We start from the raw sequence: 14442 nt of genomic DNA on the forward strand, positions 1-14442 counted from the left end.
ATCCCAATCCACAGTTTATTATCGTTGTAAAGCCAAACCTATTCATGGCTTATTCGTCTTCAGATGGGTCTGACCCTCAGACTTTCTACATCAGCTTGTCGGGTTGGCAGTCTAAGTAATTCTTTAATGTGTTAACTCTCTCCTCTTTTTCCCGCATGCTCCTTCTCTCTCTTATATCTCCCCCTCTCCTCCTCCCCTTCCAGCTCCATGCTGTCCCCCCTTTACCAGGACCATGGCGGCTCGGTGGCGTGGCCCCAGACGTCGTCCTGCTCCTCCTCATCTCAGGGCCTCCACCGACCACTTCGCTGCCACCCTCCCCCAATCAGCGGGAGCAGCGTGGGTCCCAACCCCACCTACTATCATGCTGTTTATGACGTCCGTGTGGAGCAGTACAGAGAAGTGCCCTTCACCGGTGGAGGGGGCAGCTATGGGGTTCACTCGGGCCGGAGCTCCATGTCCCTGGTCACCAGCAACACCGACCCCATGGTCCCATTGATCCGCCGGAGGGGAGGACTGGTGGACCACCGGGATGTCATCCTGGCACATCAGGCCCACAAACTGCACAACACACCCCAGGCCAGGAGGAAACAGTGGGAGTGAGTACAGTTTACTTTTTTTTTCTTAACAACTGGTGATCACAGTAGGGTTGTGGAGGACCTGCCGGTTCCTTTACTCATTTTCACCTTTGTAAATTGGTGTTTGAAGGTTCTTTTAAAGATATCCTCAATCTTCCCCCTGATACTGTACGTTTTAGGGAATGGATCATGATTTTTAAATTTTCAAATAGTCGTTAGATTATTAGTTTTCATTGATTTTCAAATAATATTTTTGCTTTGCTTGAAATACCCATCCCTCGTAAGTTTATGCTGTCAATTATAATATTTGAAATTTTCTGACTTCTGAAAAATCTCTTTCATATGGCAAATGGTTTAAAATATTACTCTATGCACTAGCCTTTGGTGGCCATCGCTGCAGCTAATTATGAACTGCTGAACATATTATCACATTTCCACGAAGCATAATCTTTAGTTTCTGATAGCTGCAAACCTTCAAGCTTGGTGATTGAATGCTTCTTACCAAAATACTACTTTGGAGTCATAGTTGATTTCTCCATTTGACTTTTGCTAAACTAATCAAGAACCAGACATCTTCTAATGCATTTGCTCATCTTTGGTGCAACCAGATGAATTCTATGCCCATCCAAGCATCGAAGTCTTTAAGATCTAAGTCAACCAACACTGTCTTTGTGAAAAGTGAAATGTTATTTTACTTCTAGAACTCTAGATGTTTAACGTAACACCTGCCATTTTGCTACTCTACATGGTTGAGCAGTTGATGTAGTATGTAAGGGAGAACCTGGCTAATTTACACACACTGCTGCTGGGTTTGAGGCTGATGAGAGCAGAGAGGCTGAACCAAAACAGTAAATGTCCTGTCAAACTAAAACAAAGAGCTAGAAGAAGCGAAAAAGCTCAGTAAGGCTGCAGGTATTGGCTGATACTTCTTGGTGAGTTACCTACTTTCAGCAACCACTTTTATGCTACATGTAGTTATTGGATTTATTTTGAATTTTGAATCTAAAAATATTTATTGGCATAACTGTAAACTGAAGTTAAAGTGGTGAATGTTTTAACAGGGAACTGGGAACAGCAGTGGAGCTGAAAACAGTGTGTAAATAAAACTCATGGTAATTGCATCACGGTATCAGCTAATCAGCTTATGTCAGAACATCAAGGAGTGCTCTCCCACCACCTTTCTATCTCTCTGTCCATCCCTCTATCTGCCTCTTACCCTCCCTCCTCCTCCTCCTGTTTCCCATGGAGATATTATTCATTATCCCCCAACTTGTATCTCATAGTGCAACAACTCCTTCAGCTTATCTGTTACCTGCCTAACACAGGATTCTCTACAGGTTACCTAGAGACACGGGGAAGAGCCATAAAACATAATTACTATTGTTCAACACTAATTAGGTAATCGTATCTGGGATCTAGCAGTCCTAACAATGTCCCAGTTGATCCAAGCCATAATTATCAAAACCATGATGTAGACTCTTCATGGAAACTTTAGGAAATAAGTGCTGCAAAGGAGGTTCATATACATATAAGGTTGCATGTCAAATAGAAGCATTTTCAGCATTCAGCTCATTTATATGTGAGTTTTCAAAGCAGAACCAAACAGGCACAACTGCAGCATTAGCCAAACGTTTTGCAGCATTAGCCAAACCTTCTCAAAAGACCATGACAATTTCTATCAAATAAAGTCACTTTCACATGTCTTTAATTGATATGGATACGTTTTGAAACTACACAACAAGGATATGATGTGGAGGCTGAGTGTAGTTTCAGAATCTTGTATTTAGTATATATGTATATAGGTATGGTAGAAGAAGAACAACAGACTAAACAATGCAACATTTTATTTTACTCAACAGAAAAAGCGTTTGTTCTTTGCTCCTTTATATCAGACCTCACGATGTCTATATAATCCAAGGATGGAGAGAGTTAACTTTCCAGTTGGGCATGCATCAGATGGTAATTTAGCAAACAAGAATGAATAGGAATCTTCCTTACACGACCAATAAATCATGTCCAAATGGTGTTAGAGCTTTTAGTCTAAAAGTGATTCAAACAACTAAGGAAATCAATAGCTGTAGGTCTTCATCGATTGAACGTCAGTCACACAAACCAGCACAATCTGAAAGGATGCTTCTTTGTTTGTTTGTAAAAGACAGTTTAGGCTCACAAAATCTTTTCTTCAACAACACAGTGTATTTGTAGATCTAGATGGTCTAGATTTTTTTTATTGGGGAGGGGGGTTCAGGCCTATTTGTATGTATTCCAGTCTTAAAACACTTGAAAAGTTTTAGGTTTACTTTGTTAAGAGTGGGACTGTTAATCCCACTAACACATAAATTAGCATCTGATGTTATATGATTTTAATGATAATAATTTCATTTCATGGCAACACCAAAGAAACTTTACAGCTGCCATACACATATACATTTATATATTAGAATAGAAGTAAGCTCTTTGTGTAGTGTCTTTCTGTTGTGAGTCACACACGACTCAGAGTCTCCAGGTTTTTCTTGCAATCAAAAGCTACAGCAGCTGATTGGACTGAGTAACACACCTTCAGAGAACAGGAAGTAATCAGTGAAATGAAAGTGAGTTTGGCTGCAGTAAGAACATGCAGACTCTTGACTTATGATGCCACATGGTTGAGGACAGTTTGTAACACTTGCTCTAAACATTACCTGAGTTGACTCTGTTACCACCCTCTGACCAAGGTTGACTTTTTCTGTCACATGTCCTTGAGCCTGCCGAGTCCTGAGCTTTGTAACGGAGGTAGTGGGTTGTGACTGTGAGGTACTTTGCATTGCCTCGTGTGTGTGTGTGTGCGTGTGTGTGTTTTGACAGACAAACAAGCAGAAAGACGGGCAGGCAGACAGCTGCTGACCCAGTTGCAGATCAGACCAGGTGTGTCAGCGAAGCCTCGGGGGGTGAAGCTGATTTTTATTAGACATGACAGGTTAAAACCCCACTTACCTTGTCATCCAGTAGATCCATGGATGGAAAGATTGCCTATGGGTTAGATAGATTTTATTACCCACTGGTCCTGTGTGTCTGTCTGCCTTTCCCCTTTTCTGTCACTCCGTCTCTTTTAATGCCCTCCCAGTCTCTAAGGTAGTACATCTCGACTACCCGATCACACCCAAAAGGCATATACTGCAACAGGACCAATAGCTGCAGCAGCTCGTCTGTCCTCTGCTATTATTCCCCTCTAATTGTGATTGAGAGCATGTTTGTTGCTTCTGCTGCATCACCTGTCTCTACTGTCCCTTTGTGCAGTGAGTTCATTATTGGCAGAATACAAAGATGCCATATGTTGCCAGAAATGATAAAATCAATCAACTAACACACCTGAATAAGAACATGTTAGTTAATTAAAATTGGATGAGATGTGATGAGATTTCCACGAGGGAAATTAGTATTATACATACATAGACAAATAAAGCAGGGTTAGAAAGTTATGTACACATTTGAAGTTTATGTGATCCGTCAACATGTTAACGTTCTGACCTATAAGTACTCAGTGGTCATGAGTCAAACCATCCATCTTCAACTTCATTTTGATCTCAGCTACACATCTATAAAGTTTTATGACTGTCTCTTGCACGGTTGTGATGCTATTGTAGTGAACAAATGTGTCCAGACGACCTCTGTGGCAGTTCGTGCGACAGTGGGTGTCTCTAGGACCACGTTGTGCCATAAAGACCACATAAACACACAGACTCACAGGGTGACTGGTAAAGAAAATATAACATGATGCTACACAGGTAGATAAGATAATTACAGTCTTATTACAGTGTCTGCAGCTTTTAGAACTGAGCTGGTAGTTCAGTTCAAAGACAGATGAAATACAACACATTGTTTTCAACAGCTGGATAAATCCATCTGTGCAAATAAAAAGAAGCCCCAGTAAAATATTCATAATTCTTGTGGTTTTGCAATACCCTGTGGAGAGTTACAGCTTTTGAGAAGTGTTAGGATGTCAGCCTCTGACTGGAAGCTGGGGACACTGTCAGATAAAGTGTGTTCTTGGAGACTGTCCTGACCAAAACAAAAGAAAAAAAAAGACAGCACTGGTTACTGTTTATTTTTTCGTCACAATCACTTAACTTAAAACAATTAATTTGAACCTCATGGGGGTGTTAGAGGAGAAAGTAAGGGTAGAATCATTTGGATTTCTCCTCTTGGAAACATCTGTACAAACTTTCATGTTAAAGCTGCTGAGATATTTCAGTTTCATACCCACAGACCACCATGACCATCCATAGAGCCATGCTGCTAATGACCTGTGGGCTCAACCATATGATATAATTTTAGTTTTGTGTGTGTGTAAGTGAGAGGTAACATCACATTTGATTTCCTTACCCTATTTTTTCCCAGACCCAGCCTTGAAAGTCAAACCAGACACTGTCCTGGTCAAACTCCTGTTTCTTTAACCTCTTTGTTACCACAGCACTCACTTACTGTAGATTTGTTTTTTAGGCTGTGACATTGCTAAAGGTCACAGTAAGATGAGAAAGCCTGTGGTTTGGAAAACATGGGTCAAAAATAGGCAAAGGCAGGGTGAGAGGGGAGAGTTGACCGCTGTACGTATTGACCTGCTGAGCAAGGAAACATGTCAACGGAAGAGATTTTATTTTTGTCTTTCCAATTCCAATAACTGATCCAAAAGCTAGAGGACCACTCCATTATTCATTTTAAATAAACGAGGCATATCAACCTGCCATGTCCTGGTTGACATTGTGATTTAAATGTAAAAGTCTTTTGGTATCTTTGTTTTATGGATCATGTGTTGTCACTAGAATGAGAAATGAAAGAGACCTCATTAAAACTCTGGCATCAAAAAAAAATTAAACGCCACCTGCCTCCAGCAAAGAGAAATTACTGTAACCAATTTTTTGTTAATTTGAGGAATCACTCATCCAACCCTCTTCATTTTTGGACATCATTAAAAAGTCTCCCTAACAGTGAGAACAGAATTAACAAACAAAACTAACAGCAATAACAATCAGAGCATGAGTTCTTTGTGCGTCAAGGGGAAAAACTTTGATTGTTTTTTTGGTGGTTGATGGTGGTGATCACACACACACACTTGGATCTGTGTTTATAAGTTCACTGCAGTGGCACACTTGGACAAGAGAACCAGATTTTTAGTAGCATCCTGCAGTGATGCACACACTGTGTTTGACATCAATCATACCTAATAAAATCAGCTGTCTCCTGCCCTGTAAAATCAGCACCCCCACTGTCATAGTGACGACTTTGTTATGGAGAGGACAATCCAGATAGTGTTCATTTCTAAGTTTACATTTCTCCAAATTCACATTCTCTCTCATAATATTTCCTTAATGAATGCAGTGCAGTTTGAGTGTATGGATTAATGGACTGTAAGTGACTTTTTATGAAATTGTTGACATTGACGTGTAATAAGAAGAATGGTGCCTCTGTCTCTATCTAACTTCAAGACTTAGAAGTCATTAAAAACCAGTGTTCATCTCTGATATCCAGCCAAGGAAACTTTGAAAATAGCAGGAATTCCTAACAGAGTCTGGTGTGTTACGGTGACTAGATCAGGAAGCCGGGGATCTTGGGAAATATACACCGTTTGGCAATGTTTCAGGTCAGTGAGTGGGACTACGCAGTCAGAGATTCGATCAAGAGGCTGATAGACTTTGTTTTCTGTACATGAAAACCATTTAACTGCTCAGACTTGGAGTCAAACCGAATTAATTACCACTGATGGCGGCCGAGGCTGTTGCTGCTCAATAAAGTTACTTTGTTTTGCTTGAGAAAGATAATACTGAATTCATGAAGCTGAAATAGGTAATGTGATACAAAATCCGCAAAACACCTGTTCATAACAGGCGATGTTCTGCCGTCACTCAAAGCCCCAAAATGAATGAAAATAAAGTAACAAAATCAGCAAAGCAAAACTTTCTTTCTGTTTTTTCTTCTGTCCATCTCTCTCCTCTTTTGTCTCAACATTTCTTTCCTTCTCTTTCTCCTCAGTGGAGATGAAGGTGGCAGCCACTTGCAGTGTCTTCACACCAAAGCTACTACTTCATGCCAAAATCTGTCACTCCCACACCATCAACACATGCCCACAAACCACCATGTGTGTGTATTTGTGTATTTTTATCATGGTGTGATCTGATAGAACACACTTTCTCTTTTTCATTCATTGCAGGTAACAAATGTTACATAAAAAGTTAAGGCAGTTGAAGTTACTTTAGATCTGTTTTTATTGTTACCATATGTGTATGATATGTATGAACTTATCTTATGGTGTTAAATGGTGTTAAATGTTCTTTTTAGATCAGCTCCGGTAAATTGTACTTGTGTTAACTGCTGTCCTCTGCGAGCACAGTGGCCTGGCTGCAATGAGGTCTGATGAACATCCAAAGACACTGAAGTCTGAAGGTCTGGCCTCAATTATTTGGCTCTTGGTAAAAACTTTTTGCAAAAACAAACAGACTCTCTGATTCAACATGTCGCACTTGGCACCAAATTGCCTTGGAGGAACCCTCTCTCCCCTCTGCACAGTGTTGTGAGACACCATGTAGTTAATCCAAAATGTATTTGACAAAACCATCGGGTATAAGTGAAACGTTAATCGTTTTTGGAGACAGGGGTGTGTGAGTTGCAGTTGGTAGACATTTTTTTAATAAAGGAAGGAGAAAGTAAATGCTCCTCCCTCTGAATCTGTCTCTCCGTCTCTCCCTCAGTGACTGTCTTTCTGTTGTGTTGTATTAGTGCCAGCATCAGTCAGTTTGTTTCGCTGGCTCGGCGACGCCGCTCTGCTGCCAGCTGCACTTCTGACTGGAGAGTGCACATCACTCATTTTAATATTTACTCTTCTTCTCCCTCTCTCCTTCTACCTCTCCAACCCATTCATCCATTAATCCTTTTCACTCCTTTCCTCATATTTCTTTCCCTCCATCCTCTTATGTATCTTCCACTCTACCTCCTGTCCATTCATTTATTGAATGGACCACCCTTCCCTCCTTCCTCTTCCTTACTTCTTTTTCATCCTTCCTTTTCTCTCGCCCTCATTTCTCCACACATATCACTCTCCTTCCCTTACGTACCTTTCTGTCTCTGTCACTCTGAACATTAGTATTCTGATTAGCAGCAGAAAGTCACTGCTGTTTTTGATAAACTGATGTGACTGTGTATCTGTGAAACCTCATTTTTTGAACCCAAGGTTCAAAAAATTCCTCTATCCACTACACTGATTTCATAGCATTGAATACAATTATAAAAAGTTATAAAGTGAGTTAAAGTTTGCACACATACAGTACGTCACCGTGTTAAGCAGCTTCTGCTGGTTTTGGGTTGATGTTGCATGTGTTGTTTGTCCAACCATCCTTAGCAATGTCAACAATGTTGCACTACTTTGCTCCTGAGCAGATAGTTATTCACATGATAGCAAGAGGCTGCTTCTCAGGAAAATGTAAACACAGGTTGTTTTAAATGTTTGAGGAAATGAACGGTGCTGTTGTTGGTCTGTTGTGGACACTCTTGAATTATCAGAAGCCTTCACCTGTCTGTCAATCTGCCCTTCTCTTTATGCCACTCCTTACCCAAATCCTAAATGTCTCACCATGCAAACTCGCAGAGGACTGAAGCTTAGTGTGAGGAGGAGGTGTTGGTGGAGTTCTCAGGTGGGAAACTGCTGCCCTCTTGTGTTGATGGCGATGTAGTGACGTCAGTATTTGTGATGTAGGTTTGATTTTATGTGTTGAAGAGAATAAATCTCCCTGTGTGTCTGATACAGGCCTAAGTGCGTCATGCTGACACAGACTGTGACGCAGGTAGACACACACACACAGACATACACACACTTCCATAGAAAGACACACACACACACACACACACACACACTGGCCTTGATTCAAAGATTGTAAAGCCAGTTTCACATGGCCATGTCAAGGATGTTTTGAATGTGGTGACCCAGGTGGGACTTACACTGCCTTCATGCATTGCTGGCAGAGTGGGATGACAGAAAACTTCTTGTTCTTTCTACTTGGGAGCATTCATACATTATTCTACGATGGTTACCCCGTTCTGTATAAATCAGACAACTCAAAGTATTTTATTCAGATTTAGTTCCCGGTGATTGTGGCTTTATCACTGCTTTGTTGACACCTCTTGTAGTTCTTTCACCATGTGGGAGATATTGTAGCTGTCCTGGTATTTCTGACTAACAACAAGGAGGCTGATGTGAATGGTTTTTCTGACTCTGGTGCTTGTATTTACAGCAAAGGTGGAATAGTGTGGCATTTCTGTGCTGTAAGATTGATGTTTTTATACGTTTCTTGTAACCTCTTGGTGGTAATGTTATGAGAGCATTCTGTTTTATCTTTTATAACTTTTGGTACCTGTACATCTTGTAAGGTAATCATTTATTATCCTGATGAACAAACTCGAATAGATACTTGATTTGATACTTACCCACCACACATAACAACATTTAGATTTCTTGTGTTACATTTTGTACTCACAGTACTTCACCAAACAAACATCCAGGTTGGGACATGTAAAGAAGTGGAGGGACAAGAGAGACAGGAGAGGAGTGAGAGAGGAGACAGATGTGTAAGAGCAACAAAAAAGTTGAAGATGAAGATGAAGGTCTTCAAAAAATGACTGCAGGAGGAGGTCAAATATGGACAGGAAGAGACTGAGTGTGCGGTTAAAAAAAGAACGAGGGAGTGATGGGAAGAGGAGATGGAGGACAGAGACAGTAAAGAGAGCTTTTGGTAATGATGGTTGTGTAAGAGCAATCAGTGCCTCAGTATGTGTGTGAGACAGAGGCTGAGTGCTCAACAGTAGTTGACCTGTTTTCTATCCCCTGAAAGTGCTGAAGGTCAGCGATGGTGCACACATACACACACACACACACTAACAGCTACGAATACCCTGATGACTGTGATTATAGATTTTAAACAGGAAAATAACTCTGAATCACTGCAGTAGTTTGTACCACCACTGGGTGCCAGCAGACACAAACACATGCAACTTAGTGTGTGTTAATGTGAGCTCTCTAAAAGGTAGCACTCAGTATTCACCACTATTCACCAGAAACGGATTGTAAAAATAACAAATGAAAAATCAAAAAATGAACAGCACAAAAAAGGAAATGTGCTTATATATATATACATATAAACGCTAAACTATTTATGCTTCTTTTCTCATTATACCATTATTAATGATTGATTATTATTATCATTCTTTATTCATATTTAACCGTTTAGTCTAAAGGAAAGGATAGTCAAAAATAATTTGTTTAATAAGTTGAGTTTTTACTTAAGTAAAAGAAGCTCTTTCTCTAAAACTCCTACTTTCAAAACTTTACATAAGTAAATGTATATATAATAAGTATTGGCATCAAAAGGTAGTTGAAGTACTAAAAGTAAAATGACTTCTTATGCAGAATGGCCCATTTGAAAAATAATGTGTATTATATCATTGGACTATAATTACAGATTGTGTCTGTCAGTTTAATGTTGTGGCTGGTAAAGGTGGAGTTAGTTTTAATTACTTTATATACTGCTGGGCAGCTTCTGAATTTCCCTGGAGATCAGTCCAGTCTTACCTAATTTAGTCTTATCTTGTCCTGTAATAATATATCTGAATTAATGTGAATCTGCAAAGTAACTATAATATTGCCTCTTAACTGTAGTGGAGTAGATGTATAATGTATCAGCTAATAGAAATAATTAAACTACCTCAAAACTGTATAAGCACAGCACTTCAGTAAATGTGCTTCGTTACTTTCAACCATTTTGTGTGCGTTTGTGTGTGTGTGTAAGCGGTATCTGCATTTTTCTGCAGTACCTCCTGTGACCACAGAATGTCAGTAGAGCACTGCCCATATCAATCAGTCATAATACTGAGACACACACACACACACCACAACCAGCATATACTGCCATGATGATAAACACAGGAACAAGATATTAAAAAGCAACAACTTCAAACTTTGTACGTGTTGGACATTGTTTAAAACCGACAACTTGCCATGATTCAAGTTTTCTTTAGATGTTTCTGGCTGACATTTAATTAAAGTTAAATGTTACAAAGTCCACCAGTCAATCAGTCCAAGTTAAACCAGCTACATAAATCACATATACAAATATCACATTTATAGTTGAAATATTTCAGATGTAAATGTGTGTAAGGGCATGAGTGTGTAGCAGAGACTATAAATCTTTGCCGCAGAAAAAGCATGACTGCTCAGCAAATTCCTTTCTTGGGTAAATAGCAGGTTTAGAAATCATTGATTCATCCTTTATTTTAATGAGGAGAAATCCACTGGGAACATGTTTGTTCTCTCTGAGGAGTGAACTGTGCACAAGGCAGCAGTTTAAACAAATATCCACTTGCAAAACCACGCTTAGGGAAATACATGTACTTCATGCATTGATACACACCGTCATACTGTATTGAAACCCTTAGCTGACGCATATGAAAATATCCACCACATATTTGTAATCAGAAACACACAGAACACGTTTGAGTTTGAGCCCTGCTCTTGGATCAAGACAGTGGCCTGCCTTCTACATTTATACTCATCTGATTAAATGTAGAGTATGAGAACTGTACTGAGAAACAAATGCCTGTTTCCACTTTATATACTATTACAGTGAAAGGCTGTAAATCAAACATAGGCTCAGAGGTGGAGGATTTTGGGTTCTAGCCCAGCAGGGGTTGGTGGGAGGAGGCTTTATTTGTCTGCTTCATCTACACCATTTCCATTAGACCCCATTCACATTTTGGCTTGGGAGTGCAGGTTTGCATTTTCAGCGGTTTTGGTGTGTTAGGAAGTTTAGGGGTACTCTCAAAATTAAAGTGCAACACATAAATGTTAGAAAATGATGGTCTTTTTCTTCTGCAGGAAGAAAGCCTCAGTCAGAAACTCGTGATGTTTGAAGTTTTTTTTTCTCTCTTTCAAAGGGAAACTTCACAAGTATTTTGTGGTCGTCTCGGGGAGTCTGAAATGATTATTGCAGAAGCTGGGTGTGTTTGTTTTGTTGTGTCAGCCTGACCAGTGGCCAACACAGTCAGCCTATCAATTAGCTAATAGTCTTAGTCACAGCTATCTTCCTGTAATGACACAGCCATTTCTCTGCCTTGTTGGATGGTGGTGTGTTTAGGGTTGGGCTGCACAGCATGCAGACGATAATGGCAGTGGTGGAGATTTGGAAAGCCTTTGCAAATAAAAGCACAGTGTGCAAGTCTCCATCTAAAACAGCAAGGTTTTAGCCCTTATGGAGGCTTACTGCACATTTATTATTTGTTTTCATCATGGGTTTAATTATCTCACACTGTTGCTTAGATGGTGAGTTTGAAATTCACAATTTTACACTTCTCTATGAAATATCATAATAGCTACAAGTGAAAAATGACAATAATCTTACAGTGAGAGGTCGCACGTGTACAGAGACGATTGATAAATCTCAGTGGCAAATATCCATCCATTCATTCATTATAAAATTTATCCTTATGGGTTACACGTTACACACTTCATCACACAACGGGCAGAAATGCACGAGGTACTACACAACAGAACACAACAATGACAGGCAAAACAACACGAACAAAACAAGCCATGCTGCTCCCTCAACGCGTCACCTTGTTTAGAGCTGCTATGGCTGCAGGTGCAAGGATTTTGCCAAAGCCCTTCTTCACCTCAGGGACCTGCACCTGCGCCGAGAGGGCAGCATAGTTAAGTGACGATTAAGTGGGTGTGTAACATCCTGTGTTATTGTATTTGCGATGCGTGTGGTAGCAGTACAATTGAGCTCTGAGAGGTTGGGTGTGCTGAGACCTATTATCTTGACAGCAGTGTTGGTTATGTATGTATGTATGTAATGTAGATGCTTCTACAACTCATGGGCATCACAAAAAGACTTCTGGGTAATTTTTGCTTTTATTATAGATACATATAAGAAACATGGGACATGCAGCACAGATATCCCCGCTGGGAGTGAAACAGTGGGCATTGCAGTTATATGGTATGTGACTGAATACTGGGGCTTTGGCTGTGTTGTACGTAACTTTTTTTGAGCACTACTTAGCAACTACATAAGTGAGGTTAGGGTACGATGGTGGTCATAATTAAAAAATGGCCACAGGAGGTTGCCTGTCATAGAAAACATGTGCTGATGCTGGTTGTGAAGATTGTACCTCAGTGATGGTGCAAAATGACGATTATTCATGACTGTCCAAAGTTTCAGTTTACTGCTCCCTACAGAGTAAACTGGTGAATGTTTTATGAAGGGAATAATGAATGAGTGAACAGGGGAGTACTCCCTCCTGATTGGTTCAAAGCCGGCTGCATCATTTGTGGTAGATGACATTCTGTTTTTCTTAAGAGCTCCTCTCTCTCTCTCTCTCTCTCTCTCTCTTTCTCTCTCTCTCTCTCTCTCTCTCTCTCTAGCTGTCACTCAGGGTCACCCCCTCTTTGTGATTGGCCGGCTGCCAGCCACTCCCGTTTAGTGAGGGCACCGCCTTACCCTTCATGCCTCAGCTTTTTCTCAATGAAACCTTTACACTGGGGACTTTTATGGCACACAATTGCATACGCTTTATACTTGTGTGATATATTGACTTAGTAAATGAGTTTAAGCTTCCAATAGCTTTTAAACACATTAAAGCTGCACTCAGCAAGATTTTTATGTAAAAATCCACCTGTCTTCTCTCTTGAACTAAATTATAGCTGCAGCACAGAAGAGCATCTCTTTCCCACTTTTAGGTGCTGTTGATTTACCCTGTTGCTAAAGTTACATTCAGATGGAAAAATCCATACTTACATCATAACCAAAATCCAAACTTCATCACCTTCAGTTACCAACAAGAACAAATTTACTGGTCTCAGTGCATATTTCCTGAAACAAGATCTGCAGAACTTTGTGAAAAGCAACTCTTAATCTGTTATTCAGGTTTTTATTTCACTTATAGTTTGGGTGTCACTGAAATAAGTATCATCCCCACCTGAAAAAGGAAAGTAATGGACCATGGTTCAAATGTCTAGAACAGTGGCTTCCCTGAAAAACAAAGGTGGAAGTATTGTGATATTGTTATAGAGCTGCAAAACCTCTATGCTACAACGGATCTTTTAACTATGACCATGATCTTTTCACTAACCTTAATCTTGATGCCTAATTTTAGCCACAGACGTAGCACATTATAAAATGTTAATATAAACTGTCATTACAGTCAAAGCAAAGACAATTGATCTATTTAGTCTTTTTTTGTCATATTAAAGATGAAAAATAATTGATGTGGCTACTGAATGTTTCATTTTAGGCCTATTTATGACTTACTGAAAAGTTTGGTATGAGGCATCCATTATTTGCAAAAAGTCAGCTCAGTAGGTGTGAATGTGAGTGTGAATTGTTGTTTCTCTATATGTCAGCCCTGTGATAGACTGGTAATCTGTCCAGGGTGTACCCCGCCTCTCGCCTAGAATCAGCTGGGATTGGCTCCAGCCCCCTGCAATCCTCAAAGGATAAGCAGTATACTTGATAACTGGATGGATGGATGGATATGTTTTGGGTATATTAAGGGTTTTTTGATCAGTCAACCCTACTTGTTTCAGTGTTTCATATCCTGATATGCCCCTCTTCACAAGTGGGACGGTATTATGACTGTATATTTACTGTAAGATCAAATTCTCTTTGTGTTACTTTAAGTCTGACTAACAGGGAACAAGGAGGGCAGGACTAAAAACTTCTTGTCTCAAGGAGATTCAGTTACTTTTTTATTTATCAAGCTTGTCCTACAGGGGTCAAGACAGAACAGGACTAACAAATAAACCTACTCAGATTCAGGTCTCTCTCTCTCTCTCTCTCACACACACACACAC

At 40.0% G+C, this 14442-nt stretch overlaps 1 protein-coding gene across 1 annotated transcript in view; it reads left to right on the forward strand.

The window, feature by feature from the left end:
* Positions 1–206: 206 nt before the first annotated feature.
* LOC127142446 (uncharacterized) overlaps positions 207–14442 on the forward strand; it is a 31281-nt gene continuing 17045 nt past the window's right edge. Inside the window, exon 1 of the mRNA XM_051070398.1 lies at positions 207–596. Within this exon, the coding sequence (XP_050926355.1) occupies positions 208–596 (389 nt within the window). The 5' untranslated portion in view covers position 207. The remainder of the gene's footprint in view (positions 597–14442) is intronic.

The sequence above is a fragment of the Lates calcarifer genome, linkage group LG5, assembly GCF_001640805.2.
Source record: "Lates calcarifer isolate ASB-BC8 linkage group LG5, TLL_Latcal_v3, whole genome shotgun sequence".
NCBI classification, from domain to species: Eukaryota; Metazoa; Chordata; class Actinopteri; family Centropomidae; genus Lates; species Lates calcarifer.